A 15095-nucleotide genomic window follows, 5' to 3' on the forward strand; every position below is an offset into this window, starting at 1 on the left:
GAGTGGCGGGCTTGCTCTCTTTTGGTCATCAAATATCTCGGTGTCATTGAGAGCATATTCGAAGCAATTGATCGATATTATAGCCAAGGCAGAAGATGGTGCTAGTTGGCGAACAACCCTGGTATATGGTGAACCAAGGAAGGAATTGAGGCACATCTTTTGGGACAGACTTCGCTTCCTGAAGGCTCAGTGGAAGGGGCCGTGGATATGCGCTGGAGACTTCAACGAAGCTTTGCATGATGATGAACACATGGGCTTTCGAAATAGAGACGAACATCAAATAGCCTTGTTCAGAGAATGCCTAGATGATTGTGGGCTCGTGGACATGGGGTATATTGGCCCTAAATTTACATGGTCCAACCGACATAATGCTGAGATGAATACAAGGGTTAGACTGGACCGAGCAGTAGCGAATGGTGATTTTCTTCAGAAGTTTGATAATTGCACTATTGAGAATATCATCACTACTTCGTCTGACCACTTTGCAATTTTGATAACAATGGCGAAGAGTAGCGATCGAACAGTCATAAATCCAGTGCAACACTCTTTCATATTTGAAGCCGCATGGATGAGGGCACCTGATTACGATCATATGATAGATGAGAACTAGAAAAATCTCAAGAGCGACACTCCATCATTATATAACACATGGTCTGCTCTTAACAAGTTATCTACCTCTATTTAGAAATGGAGCAAGGTTTCCTTCGGCTCGGTTAAGAAAGAAATCAGAATGTTGGAAAAGCATCTTGCTACCATAAGAAAGAATATTCCAGCCTCAAACAACTCGGATGAAGAGAAGAAAATTGAACTACGGTTGTGTGAACTCTTTGAAAGAGAAGAAATCATGGCCCGACAACGATCAAGAGTGGATTGGCTACGGGAAGGGGATCGCAACACATCTTTCTTCCATGCACGGGCATCAGCCAGAAGAAGAACAAATAGAATAAAATTCTTGTATAAAGCCGATGGGTCAATATGTAAAGATCATGAAGGGATCAAAAGTATGGTCTATGAATTCTATGCAAATTTATTTACTTCTGAACCTTCTGATTCATTAGATGCAGCCCTTGAAGCAATCCCAAGAAAGGTTAATGACAAAGTTAATGAAGCTTTGTGCCGAGAATATACAAATGATGAAATCAAGGCTGCTCTTTTCCAGATGGGCCCTACTAAGGCTCCAGGACCTGATGGCTTCCCTGCCTTGTTTTATCAGAGACATTGGGAGATTTTAAAGGATGATGTATGTGCGGCGGTGAAGGGTTTTCTGTTGGGTTCAGATATTCCATATGGCTTCTGTGACTCGGTAATTGTTTTAATCCCAAAAGTGAACTCTCCTGATGTGCTATCTAATTTCCGGCCTATAAGTTTGTGCAATGTTATTTACAAAGTTGCTTCAAAAGTTATAGCTAATCGCTTAAAACCTTTTTTGCTGGAAATAATTTCTGAACAACAGAGCGCCTTTGTGTCAGGGAGAATAATTACTGATAATATCCGCATTGCTTATGAATGTCTCCATACAATTAGAAAGCAAAAAGTAAAACACCCTTTCTTTGCTCTCAAAATTGATATGACAAAGGCATATGATAGAGTAGAGTGGAAATACCTCAAGGGTGTGTTGCTGAAACTGGGCTTTAATGCTAGATGGGTGGAGATGGTAATGAGATGCATAACTTCCGTGAAATATACATTCAAAGTCAATGGTGATTTTACCGAACCTTTTAAACCTACTAGAGGTATTATGCAAGGGGATCCAATTAGCCCCTACCTATTTTTGCTATGTGCTGAAGGCTTATCTTGTTTGTTGCAGCCAAAAGAAGCGTCAGGGGACTTGAAAGGAATTCGCAATGGTAGGTTTGGTCCTCCTATCTCCCATCTCCTTTTTGCTGATGATAGTGTGTTCTTTATTAAGGGAGATGACAAGAGTGTCGAGGCCCTAAAATCAGCACTACATACGTATTGCAATGGGTCTGGACAGAAAATTAATTTGCAGAAATCGTCTATATTTTTTGGTACACATTGTGACGAACAGGTAAAGGAAAGAGTGAAAAGGAAAATTGGAGTCCAAGATGACACATTACAAGCTACTTATCTTGGCATGCCGACCTGGGTGGGACGTTCACCAACTAATTGTTTCAATTTTCTCACTGGTCGGATATGGAAAAGACTTAATGGCTGGAGTGATAGGCCATTATCAAGGGCTGGGAAAGAAATTATGTTAAAATCGGTTGCACAAGCAATTCCAACATATGTAATGAGTTGTTTTCTGCTTCCCATTAGCGTTTGCGAAAAGATAAGAAGATCAATTGCAAACTTCTGATGGGGTGTAGAAGATGGCAGAAGGAAACTACATTGGAGATCATGGAAATGGTTATCCTCACCAAAGTTCCTAGGAGGCATGGGATTTAGGGACATCTCAATTTTCAATCAAGCCATGTTGGGTAAACAATGTTGGCGTCTTTTAACCGAGCCCAACTCTTTATGTGCCCGGGTGTTAAAGGGTAGGTATTATCCTGATGGGGATTTCTGGACTGCGAAGTGCACGAGGTCTTCATCTTACACATGGCGTAGTCTGATGTATGGGAAGCGATTGATACAAAAAGGCCTGCAGTGGAGAGTGGGAGATGGCAAACAAATACATATATACAGGGACAATTGGATTCTAGATGTGATTCCCGGAACTCTGCAACCAACGAGTGAAAACCAATTAGTGAGTTCCTTGATTACCGAGAGGGGTCAACAATGGAATGAGGCAGCCATCAGAAATAGATTCACAGAAGACACGGTGGAGAAAATTCTGAGTATTCCTTTAAGTACAGAAGGTTGTACAGACTTTGCCTCATGGCCCCACACAAAGAATGGCGTCTATACTGTGAGATCAGCCTATAATCTAGCTAGAACGATGAATTTCTGGGGAGAGCAGAGTGTAGATGGCAAAGGTTCCAACTTCTGAACAAAAGCCATTGGAGAAAATGTGGAAGAAATTGTGGGCAATTCAGTGTCCTAATAAAATGAAAGTAGTATTATGGAGGCAGGCACATGATTGTCTCCCTACAGGCTATCAACTTCAAGTAAGATCCATACCTACAAGCTATAATTGTTACTTTTGCAATAGGGAGGAAACTGTTGAACACTGTTTTCTGCATTGTCACTATGTTAAAGAAATCTGGAAAGAACTTAAAAAGGGTTATGGAATTTGCCTGAACCTGAAAAGCTTTACCCATATTAGGCAATGGATATCAACATGGCTATTTAATGCTACTGATTTTCATGCCATTGTTTTTGCCGTGGCAATTTGGCATATTTGGGAGAATAGAAATGCTCATCGTAATGATGAGGCTTTAATTCACCCACTTCGTGTTGTGGGAAAGATCAAAGCCTATATTGAGTTCATCAATTTGCATCTTTTCAGTTCGACCAATTTCAGTAGGCGCGAGGCCTTGAAGTCTAGCCAAAATTGGTCTCCACCGCCGGAAAGGTCGATGCTTATCAACGTGGATGCAGCAATCTTTCCTCAGTCTACAAGAGCTGGATTTGGCGTGGTCATTCGCGACCATCGGGGGATGGTGCAAGCGGCAAGCAGAGGCTACTTTGCTCGAATCCAAAATCCTGAAGTTGCAGAAGTCATGGCACTTCGTCAAGCTTTAGTTCTTGCTGGGGAGAGAGGTATGCAGAGAGTCATGGTGGCTTCTGACTGTTTATCGCTGATCAACAAAATCAAAGAACCAAATTTGGATAGATCCCCTACGCGAGCTATAGTCCACGATATCAAGAACTGGGCTACAAAGTTTAGGTCTTGTAACTTTATCCATGTTTATCGATCATGTAATTTGGCAGCTCACACTCTTGCCAGGTCGGCAGAGTATGATGGTAGATCATGTTGGTTTAATGAGACTCCTGATGTTATCAGGACCATTATCTGTAATGAACAAGCTTATGTATAAATAAAAGGCTGCTGCCAATTACCTCAAAAAAAAAAAACTAAACCGGCTTTTCTTGCATCTAGCGGGCTGTCTGTTTTTGCTGGATGCAGGCAAACACACCATCCTTTGCGCATGGCCAAACAACATCAAAGTTTTAAAATGGTGATCAGTTTCGACCAAAAAATAAACCACTCAAGCATGCTTCCATTCCAAATAAAAAAAATAAACTACCCAAACAAACCCCAACACAACAGAAGCGCTTTCTCCCCCAAAACTAATTAGGGAAGCGAATTGTTTGGCACACTTTCTTGCTAGACATTTTCCATGACTTTAAATCGAATTATGAATTGTTTGGCACACTTTCTTGCTAGACATTTTTCATGACTTTAAATCGAATTATGAATGGGAGGACGAAGCCTCCCAGCTTCTTAGGGGGTGTTTGTTTCCAGGGATTTTTTTGTGTAGGGACTAGAAAAAATTCCTTTTAGAGACTTTTTTTACCAAACGGGAGGGACTAAACTAGGCATTTGGGACTAAATGAAGAAGACTCTCAAGGAGAGTCTTTTTGGGACTTTTTGAGACTTTTCCAACAATGCCCTTTCATGCACCTATTGGCCCGCCACCCCATCCTTTCATGCACCTATTGGCCCGCCACCCCATAGTGTTGTTTGATTGTTATTTTTCTATATACTAGGGGCAACATGGTCATTTAATAACCTCTAGGAAAGGACCAGGGACTTAGTCTATGGAAACAAACAGGGAGGGACTTTTTTAGGGACTAGAGACTTTTTTGTTGGAACTAGAAAAAGTCCTAGGACTAGAGAACCAAACCCCACCTTATTACCACCTTATTATCACATGTAACTTGTGGATGTAACTTTACCACAGATTGAATAAAAGTGCCATGAGGCCTTCCCTTAAAAAACAAATTTTTTAAAACGGACAGCTCTATCAGAGTTTAAAAACGGTGACCAGTTTTGGCCAAAAATTAAACCACTGAAACATGCTTTCCGAGCGTTGCTTAGCCATCTTCGGCTGGACATGGCAACGACGGCACGGGGTGTGCTTATTAAAAGGCAATTCTTCATTCTTCAAAACAAAAAAAAATCCATATCTTGTTTCTGTATCTTATAAATGAACTGAAGTGCTTATTTGAAGGCATTGCTTCAAAAAGAAAAATGCTTTCCAGCAGAAGTGTAAAAGCGAACAACACGAATATGTGCCAGTTCAATTTTAAAATTAGCCATCTTCGACTTGCATATAACACGAAGACACATAAGCCCTTAGGACCTCTTTGATTCGCTGGAAATTTTGCATACATAATACAACAACAGAGGTTTAATTTTCCTGGCGAGAGGCGAAGACACATAAGCCCTTAGGACCTCTTTGATTCGCTGGAAATTTTGCATACATAATACAACAACAGAGATTTAATTTTCCTGGCGAGAGGCCATCAAGGGTGCGGCGCACCGGCATGTCATACAACAAGGGGCTTCTAGGACACTGACTAAACACTTCTGCTACTACTAGTAGCACTAGATTCTAGCACGCTGACTGACTAAAAACAGGGAGGACGACACTTTGTAGAACACATGGAATAATGAGGCGATATAATCTATCTCCCGTTCTATCCATCCATGGCATGGACGAGGATAGAATGCAAGAAAGATCGATTGGTAGTTTACCCAGGCCCGCAGGCCGGCGAACGCCGAAGAGAGCTTCCATCAGCAGGGGCGGCGGGGCTGGAGGTGGCCGACCACGTGCTCCGCCGTCCAACGCACGCCGTCGCGCGGCGGCTCGAAGCGCACCGGCAGGAAATCCTTGCGGCCGCCGCAGGGGAACCACGACGCCGAGAAGTGCGCCACGAGCCCGTCCAGCCCCTGCATGCGATACGAATTACGAACCCCAATCCAATTACATGATGATGGCGGACATTAATTAGCGCGCAGCCCGCGACGGGGAAATTGAACCGACGAGCCAGAGCGAGCAGTAACTAGGCGCGTACCTCCAGGCGCGCGTGCACGACGCCGCACACCTTCTTGGAGCCCGCGGCCTCCCAGCGGTGGCCGTCGAGGTGCGCGTGGAGCCGCCGCGCCGCCGCCGCCGTCGTCATGTTCACGAAGGCGTAGCCCTTGTTGAACATCGTCCTGTGCAGAAGACAATAAACCTCATCAAAAAGGTGCACACGGATTGGATTCAAAGAGTAGGAAAAAGTAGCATTGATTGTATGGAAAGTAACTCTCGGGAGGGGAAACCGCTAGCAATCATACCCGAAGTCGACGGGGACGTAGAGGAAATCGTACTCCGACCTGACCCCTTCGCCGTCGCCGCCGAGCTTGGCGTTCTCCTCGGCGCAGTGCTGGTCGAGGATGGCCATGAATCTCCTCTTCCTGCAATGTCCCGTATGAAGCCAATCTTTAAGCAGAAGACCCAAAAATATAAGCAAGAACTAGCTAGGTGACATGAGATCGATCAAACAAAGAGGGCAAACAACTAGTATTACATACATAAATTTATTGGGAATATTGCGAATCATCAGGGACGTGTTGTTCTCTTTGGGGTTGAAGGCGAGGCGTGGCCACTGGCGACTGCGCGGTTTGCCCGCGGAAGACGTACGCGGCGGGGGACGCAGAAGCGGCGCTCGCGGTGGCAGAGGCGAAGTGGGCGGCTCCCTGCTCCAAGGAGTGAGGACGGAGCGGGGGGAAGGCTCGTCCCTTACCTCTTCCTTCGAGGCCACCTCGCCTCCGTCCTCGATGATCTCCGTGATTCGACAACGGGTCGCCGATTGCGGTGGCGGTGGCGGCGCCGTGCAACAATACACCATCAATGGAGCGGGGTACCCGTATGCTGTCTGCAGCGGGAACGAGGGCATCCCCACTGTGTGGTACCAGTCGCCGCCGTAGGCGAAAGGCCACCCGTGCGCCGGCGAGAGTGGGGGCGGAGGCGGCGGGTAGGAGAAAGGAGAGGGGTTGCACCACGTGGGAGCGAGTGCCATCGGAAGGTAAGGCGAGGCTACGGGGTTGAGGCGGGAGACGGCGGAGGCGGCCATTGTTTTTGGGCTGGAGGTTTAGGAGGAAGGCAAACAAAGGAGAGACCTGAAGGAGAAATAGGGAGGCACCCGGTCCCCCGGTCCCCCGGTCCTTATAAAGGAAGGAGGAAGACGAACAAGGAGAATCGGCCTAAAGGACTAGTGATTCGTTGCTTTTTTTTCCTTTCCTTGTTGCAAAAGAGTAGGATTTCCGGTTTTCTGAAACCGAAATGTCTCTTGTAGTAGTACTACTTGAAAAGAATAGCGTATTGTGAGCTTCCTCGTACAGAATATGAAAATATTTACTGAATAATTTTTTTTTGTTTAGTCCAAATCAAATTTACTCACAAACACGCGGTATACAGCAGATCGATATGTAGAAACGATTATCTGCCTTTTCCGTGGTGCAGTGCAACCAAACAACTTTCATATTTTTTTTTCTAACACAACAAACGCAGATGCCTATATACACACACATAAACTTGTCCCTATGAAGACATGACATGCTATTTCTATGAGCACCTATAAGATACTGAATCGGCACAACATCTTAAGATTGATGAAGTCATCACAAACACTTTTATAGTCAACAAGAACATCTTTTTCTATAGAACGAACATCGCGGAAAAGTCTGAAATAAATTCAGAAAAATGCACGGACAAGTCTAGAACTTGAGCTGTGGGTTGGTCCCACCATGAAGAACCTATCCATCTAAGATATCAGATCACACACCTTAATATTTTATTAGATGATTTTAGGGTCACATTTGATTATAATAATTATAAAATTTTAGGGATTAGAAGAATGAGGATCAAGTAACTAAACCTGATTGAAATGCATTCGGATAGAAAACTCACATGTCATGTATTAAATTTTTTGGATTTGCCAAATCTCATCTAGATGAGGAATAACAAAATCTTATCTAACTTCTACACATCATTTGAGTAATCAAACAAAAAATAATAATAGACCTGTACGAATCTTTATGGAAATCAAGTGGTGCAGTAGGAGTTAGATGTGGTTTGGTTAAGTCTCATTTAGACAAACGTTAGACACACCCTAAAATTTTCTACTATATCTTAAGACACGAACAAGTTAGGGTGCATCTTAAGGCTGGTCATAATGGGGAGAAACTTAGGAGTAACATCACACACTCCAATACAACTTTGCTTATGTGGCACATATTTAATGAAGAGGGAGGTGCTTGTGGTAACTAGCTAAGTTACCGGAACATCACACACTCCAAGAAACAATGAGTAACCTAATAAATACATCGTTGCATGACACTACATAGATGTTCCTACCCACTATGAAGATAGTAACATAGTCTAGGAAAATGTGTATGTTACTAGCTTATGTTCTTGCCCATTGTGACCAGCCTAAAATGTCCATTGTACTCTTCTTTATAGTACGCATTCTCGCAAAAAAAAGTATGCATTGAATTTTAAAAAGTATGTGCTTCTGTTGAGGACCCAAACTTCATGATCCAAATCGATGTCCGCATATGTACCCATAGATGAAATCTACAAAAAAAACGTCCCTAGGAAAATACCTGCCATCTGAATAAATCTTAGGTTTAACTGGGAAACATGTCGTTACACCTATTTTCATGTCTCACATATTACAACATTGCGGGGATTCAAAGGGCATAATTGCTTTTAAAACAATTAATTGGAGTATCTTGAGAGGACTTCACTCTTGCAATCCAAGTTCTTTATCAAAGTATATGGTAGATTTAGAGTGAAGTTTAAGTATAACGCTAATGAGCTACATCATTTCTACAAGATATCGATGCATCTATGCATTTAGGAGATTTCACAACCTATATGATTACCAGTTGCACCCTACTATCTAGGCTGAGCAAAAAGGGCGACTGCCCTGCCCTGAGAGGAGGAGGGCCTCAAATACTGAATTGTACAAGTAATTATTATACTACTCCCTCAATTACATTATGTAAGGTGTATTATTTTCGGTCCGTGACCAAGACACATGATTATAGACAATTTAGGACAAAATTACCCTTGGCTAATTCGTTGATTAGCGACAAGTAAATCTTTTAGGCTAGGAAAGGAATAGATATACACAATCGGGAGAGAGATACTTTCCTTTTTTTCTCTACATGAAGAGATACAAGCAATCATGAAAGAGATACTTTTTTCTTTTTCTGAAGGGCTAAAACCAGAATTGCAGGGAATTAGAAGAAATGCACCTTACATTGTGAAATTTTATGAAAAAGTAAATACACCTTGTATAAAGGAACAAATTGGGTATTATATTGTATGTTACTAGCTAATTCGTCCGTTCATTGCATGGAGGCATCCATATCTTAGTGGTTAGACACCAAACATGTTTGACATAAATATGGCTCCCATGATATTCAAGATTTTGGTAAGATCTGATTTTGATTTGACTATGGGCAGGGAAGACAAGGAGTATTTTGATTTAGATGGGGTTTAGTAAGATTTGATTTGGTTTGGGGTATAGGAAGGGTAAGGCAAGGTAAGTTTTGATTTGGTTGTGGTTTTGATAGGATTCGATTTGACCGAGTTAATGCAGGAGGTGGGGGAGAAGGTGGAGACGAAAGCGACTGTACAACGATCAGTTCCCTTTTAATAGTGATGAGGATGTCCAAAATATTACGGAATACATAAAAAATAGCCACAATTTGGAGGAGCCCCAAGTCCATGTCACATACTAATAGCATATACCATCTGGGAACAAGCCAATCCAATCTACAATCGAATTTAAGGAGGCTACTAGTATCTTTTTGACGAGCATCATGTATGCCATAATTAGATTCCTACCTTTAATTAGGATGCAACTTTTCATTTAAGAAAATAACATTAGCTCTCATATACACCATACACCAGGTCAAACCAAGTGAATTACAGACAAGCATATCAAAAACCAGATCGTATACACTAAAAAGAGGGAATCAATAATATTTTCATTTTAGTTGATTATGACAATAATGATTACTCTAAGTACATGTACAAGGCATGCACATGTTGTCCAATTATTACTAGACCCTGCTTGTAAGAACATTTATCATACACTCAAAGTTTATATAGATATGCTTACCTACTAATAAGCTACACTCTTTTTGAGATATTTGTTAGAGTTTACGATTTGAAAATTCCTACCATGATATTTAATGATAATAAATAAATTCAAATAAGAGGTAACGACAATGAGTCCATCTTTAGGTCACAACATGTACAAAAACATATGATTATGAAAAAAATGCATGATATATATGTCACCTATACTTTGAAGTCCCACAAGGTGTGAGAGCACAAGAAATTTACAACTAATACATCTAAATAGTCCACAAAAAATTAAGGACACAAGTATTCGTCATGTTGGTGGAGAGGGTACAGGAGATAGAGGATTTTTGAATTAGACTACTCAAAGAGTGAAGTTTGAGCCATGTTTAGACTTCACAATGGAGGCATTGCAACCCTATCCATAGAAATTCAACAACCCTAATCCTACTATACAAAGGGTTTTGCAGGATGTCGTGGGTGGACACGATCACCTATGGGGCCATGAGCCCCTTGTGGTTCGGTAAGGGGGAGATCACGTTGCACAAAGAGCGGAAGCCATGGGACTGCGCGACGACGATGGCACTGGTGATTTTTACCCAGATCCGGGACGCCGTGAGGCGTAAAAACCTACTCCTGCTTTTGGTGGATTGGATGGTGGAATCACAACAACACGCAGTGCCCGAGCCCGGCAAGGTGGCCTCGGGGGGAGCAGCTACGTGCGAACAAGTGTGAGGGGGTCCAAATCCCTTTCTAGGTTGTTGTCGGCGTCCTGGGAACGGGGGTCCCCAGACTTGCCTGCCTGCGGCCCACGGCGTGGCTCCACCAGCGGGTCTGTACGACCCATCTTCACCAGCAAACACTCAAGACCCTCGCGAGGGGCCAAGCCTCGCGAGGCGGATGGCACAAGACCTCCTCGGGGGCGGCCTCACTAGGCTGGCTCGCGAGGGGCGGAGAGATCAAGGCGAGGGGCAGCTCGCGAGGTTCCTGTGATGCAAGCCATGACTACCAAGGCCAGGCGGGCGCCAGCGCGCGCAGCGTCCTCGTTTCCTCTTTGGTGCTAAAGGGGCAGGCGCAGGCGAGGAGTCCCGAGGCATCAGGCAATGGTTTCCATATCGGTGCAACAAGACCAAGAACAGCAGGACGGCAGGACGGAGGTCACCGTGGAGCCCAGGACGGTGTCACCACAAGAGCCTTTGGCAGGCAAAGACCAGCTTTTGTCAGGATAACTTGTACTAGCTGTCTCCCTTCAAATTTGGTTGTTGTTGGATCCCTTCCCGCCTACATTTGGGAAGAGGACCAGGGCCTCTATAAATAGGACTAGCCACCACAGTAGGAGGCTACTAATCTTGGATCGGATCCATTCCATCCTCAACCACACAAACTGATCTTGGATAGGATCCATTCCATCCTCAACCACACAAACTCATCTTGGATCGGATCCATTCCATCCTCAACCACACAAGCTCATCAAGCCCAAAAACACCTCTCCTCAGGAGGCTGTTCTTCCCTTATACTTGTTCATCCTTAGCCCAAGAGGCAATTCACCACACCCCACTGGAGTAGGGTATTACACCACACCGGTGGCCTGAACCAGTATAAACCCTGTGTCATTTGTTCTTCGGGTTCGGTGAGTTAGGTTCTGAGATCGTTGCGAGAGCGTGAGCTATGGGGAAAGATCTTCGTGCGCACCCTAGTGTTTGAACCTCAAGGGTTTTGCCGGAACCCGAAATCCGACATTTGGAGCGCCGGGTAGGGGTGCGCTGAAGCTTTCCTTCCGTCGATCCACGTCCATGTCAGACGCTCGCCTAGCTCGCGCCGAGCCGCCCTGGACGCTCGCGTCGCCCAGACGACGCCCGTTGGCGGACCTCCCCACCGTTCTCCATCACCTGTTGCCAACACCGCTACCGGCCCGATAGCAAACGAGCAGCAAACATCATCACTGCACCCCTCCGTGCGGCGGGACGGCCGCACCGCCACCCCATTGCTGACTCCGGCCGGCTCATCGTCCCACGCTCGTCGCGCGCCCACGGCCGCGCAGGCCGCGCTGCTCCTGGCACGCGAGCTCCTGCATTACCGCCCGGTCGATGACCTCTACGAGGACTGGCTGGACCGCATCGCCGAGCTCGTTAGCGCCGCTGGGGGCTCTCTTGCACCATCCCTCTCGCTGCCTCACCCGTCTCTGGCCGCGAGAGACATAGCTCACGGGGCGCCTCTGCCGCCCCTGCATCAAGACGATGCCCTCACGCCGAGACGCGCAGCACATGGAGCACTCCCGCCTCCTCCGCACCAAGAAGGCGTCCTCGCCCCAAGACGCGCGGTCCCGCGGCGCGATCCGCCACGCCGCGTGCCCGCGCACGAAGAAGAAGCTGCCAAGAAGTTCCCCGACCGAAGGAAAACGCTCCTGCACTCCCCGCACCACCACGTCAAGACCACGCGCCGCCTGCAGTGGTGGTGCGTGGGTACCAAGACCAGGCTCCTCCACCACGACGGGCTCCGGTGACCACAACAGGCTGCTGAGCCTTCACTCCCGAGTTGTGCATCGTCGTTTGGCCAGGCAAGTTCAAGCCGGATCTGCCTCCGCGCTATGACGGCACCCCCGACCCCGCGGAGTTCCTGCAGCTCTACGAGCTGAGCATGAAGGCGGCTAACGGCGATGAAAAAGTCATGGCGAACTGGTTTCCCATGGCTCTCAAGGATGGCGCTCGCTTGTGGCTCCTGAACCTGCCCGCGGGATCAATCTCCTCCTGGGGTGAGATGCGCGACCGCTTCATCGCCAACTTCCAGGGACTCGCGACCATCCTCCGGCCGCGGTGACCTGTGCCGCATCAAGAAACAACTGGGAGAGACCCTGCAGAAGTACATCTAGCGCTTCAACAACGTTCACCTCAAGATCCCCAAGGTGACAGACGAGGCCATCATCTCAGCGTTTTCCGATGGTGTCCGCGATGTCAAGATGAAGGAGGAGATCGCCATCTACAAGAAGTTGTGCACGGCTCTGGAGATGTTCAACATGGCGATGATACGTCTCCGTCGTATCTACTTTTCCAAACACTTTTGCCCTTGTTTTGGACTCTAACTTGCATGATTTGAATGGAACTAACCCGGACTGACACTGTTTTCAGCAGAATTGCCATGGAGTTATTTATGTGCAGAAACAAAAGTTCTCGGAATGACCTGAAACTTCACGGAACGTCTTTTTGGAAATAATAAAAAAATCCTTGCAAAAGATGAAGACCAGGGGGCCCACACCCTAGCCACGAGGGTGGGGGCACGCCCCTACCTCGTGGGCCCCCTGGAGCTCCTTCGACCTCAACTCCAACTCTATATATTTGGTTTTGGAGAGAAAAAAACAGAAAGAAGGATTCATCGCGTTTTATGATACGGAGCCGCCGCCAAGGCCTAAAACCTCTCGGGAGGGCTGATCTGGAGTCTGTTCGGGGCTCCGGAGTGGGGAATCCGTCGCCATCGTCATCATCAACCTTCCTCCATCACTAATTTCATGATGCTCACCGCCGTGCGTGAGTAATTCCATCGTAGGCTTGCTGGACGGTGATGGGTTGGATGAGATTTATCATGTAATCGAGTTAGTTTTGTTAGGGTTAGATCCCTAGTATCCGCTATGTTCTGAGATTGATGTTGCTATGACTTTGCTATGCTTAATGCTTGTCACTAGGGCTCGAGTGCCATGATTTCAGATCTGAACCTATTATGTATTCATCAATATATGAGAGTTCTTGATCCTATCTTGCAAGTCAATATTCACCTACTATGTGTTATGATCCGGCAACCCTGAAGTGACAATAATCGGGACCACTCCCGGTGATGACCGTAGTTTGAGGAGTTCATGTATTCACTATGTGTTAATGCTTTGGTCCGGTACTCTATTAAAAGGAGGCCTTAATATTGTAACACCCACGATGCGGCTATATCTCCCACGTGTCGGAGCACGACTTAGAGGCATAACCGCATTGTAGGCATGTCGCAAGAGGGGTAATCTTTACACATCCCATGTACTGAATATGAAAGGGATAAAGAGCTGGCTTACAATCGCCACTTCACACAACACATGAATATATCATTACAACATCTAGAATACAAACACGGTCCGACTACGGAACCAACATAAAAGAAGACCACCCCTAATGCTAGATCCCCGATCGCCCCGACCGGGCTCCACTACTGATCAACTGAAATGAAACAACACAATGAACAAGATCTTCACCGAGCTCCTCCTTGAGCTCGGTTGCGTCACCCGCACTGGTAGCAATGGCACCTGCAACTGGTTTTGGAAGTAATCTGTGAGTCACGGGGACTCAGCAATCTCATACCCTCGCGATCAAGACTATTTAAGCTTATGGGTAGGGAAAAGGTATGAGGTGGAGCTGCAGCAAGCACTAGCATATATATGGTGGCTAACATACGCAAAAGAGAGCGAGAAGAGAAGGCAAAGCACGACCGTGAACTAGAAGTGATCAAGAAGTGATTCTGAAACTACTTATGTTCAAGCATAACTCCAACACCGTGTTCACTTCCCGGACCCCGCCGAGAAGAGACCATCACGGCTACACACACGATTGATGCATTTTAATTAAGTTAAGTGTCAAGTCCTCTACAACCGGACATTAACAAATTCCCATCTGCCCATAACCGCGGGCACGGCTTTCGAAAGTTCATAACCCTGCAGGGGTGTCCCAACTTAGCCCATCACAAGCTCTCACGGTCAACGAAGGATATTCCTTCTCCCAGGATGACCCGATCAGACTCGGAATCCCGGTTACAAGACATTTTGACAATGGTAAAACAAGACCAACAAAGCCGCCCGATGCGCCGACATCCTGATAGGAGCTGCACATATCTCGTTCTCAGGGCAACACCGGATAAGCTAAACGTATAGGAGGCAACGTAAGCCAAGTTGCCAAGGGACGGCCCTGCACGGTGCTCTAGTTCGTACCAACACTTGACAAGCACTGGCCTGGGGGGGGGGGTTAAATAAAGATGACCCTTGAGTCTGCAGAACCCAAGGGAAGGTGATAGGTTGTTAGTGCAAATGGTAAAACCAAGGTTGGGCCTTGCTGGAGGAGTTTTATTCAAGGCAAACTA

The 15095-nt window shown here is 45.9% G+C and overlaps 2 protein-coding genes across 2 annotated transcripts; one reads left to right on the forward strand and one right to left on the reverse strand.

The window, feature by feature from the left end:
* The first annotated feature begins 660 nt into the window (after nucleotides 1-660).
* Nucleotides 661-2550, forward strand: LOC147960330 (uncharacterized). The gene is made up of 2 exons (XM_087537951.1): nucleotides 661-1303; nucleotides 1808-2550. Exons 1-2 carry the CDS (start codon nucleotides 731-733, stop codon nucleotides 2315-2317), a joined length of 1083 nt encoding a protein of 360 aa, XP_087394077.1. The 5' UTR covers nucleotides 661-730; the 3' UTR covers nucleotides 2318-2550.
* A 2727-nt stretch (nucleotides 2551-5277) lies between these two features.
* On the reverse strand, nucleotides 5278-7012 carry LOC125525791 (protein MEI2-like 6). The gene is made up of 4 exons (XM_048690803.2): nucleotides 6428-7012; nucleotides 6191-6310; nucleotides 5926-6067; nucleotides 5278-5800 (listed from the first exon to the last, which is right to left on the reverse strand). The coding sequence occupies exons 1-4, from the start codon at nucleotides 6967-6969 to the stop codon at nucleotides 5645-5647; spliced, it is 960 nt and encodes a 319-aa protein (XP_048546760.1). The 5' UTR covers nucleotides 6970-7012; the 3' UTR covers nucleotides 5278-5644.
* Between the last annotated feature and the right edge of the window lie 8083 nt (nucleotides 7013-15095).

Source organism: Triticum urartu, chromosome 7A (assembly GCF_056163025.1).
Source record: "Triticum urartu cultivar PI428250 chromosome 7A, HENAU_Tu73, whole genome shotgun sequence".
Taxonomy (NCBI): domain Eukaryota; kingdom Viridiplantae; phylum Streptophyta; class Magnoliopsida; order Poales; family Poaceae; genus Triticum; species Triticum urartu.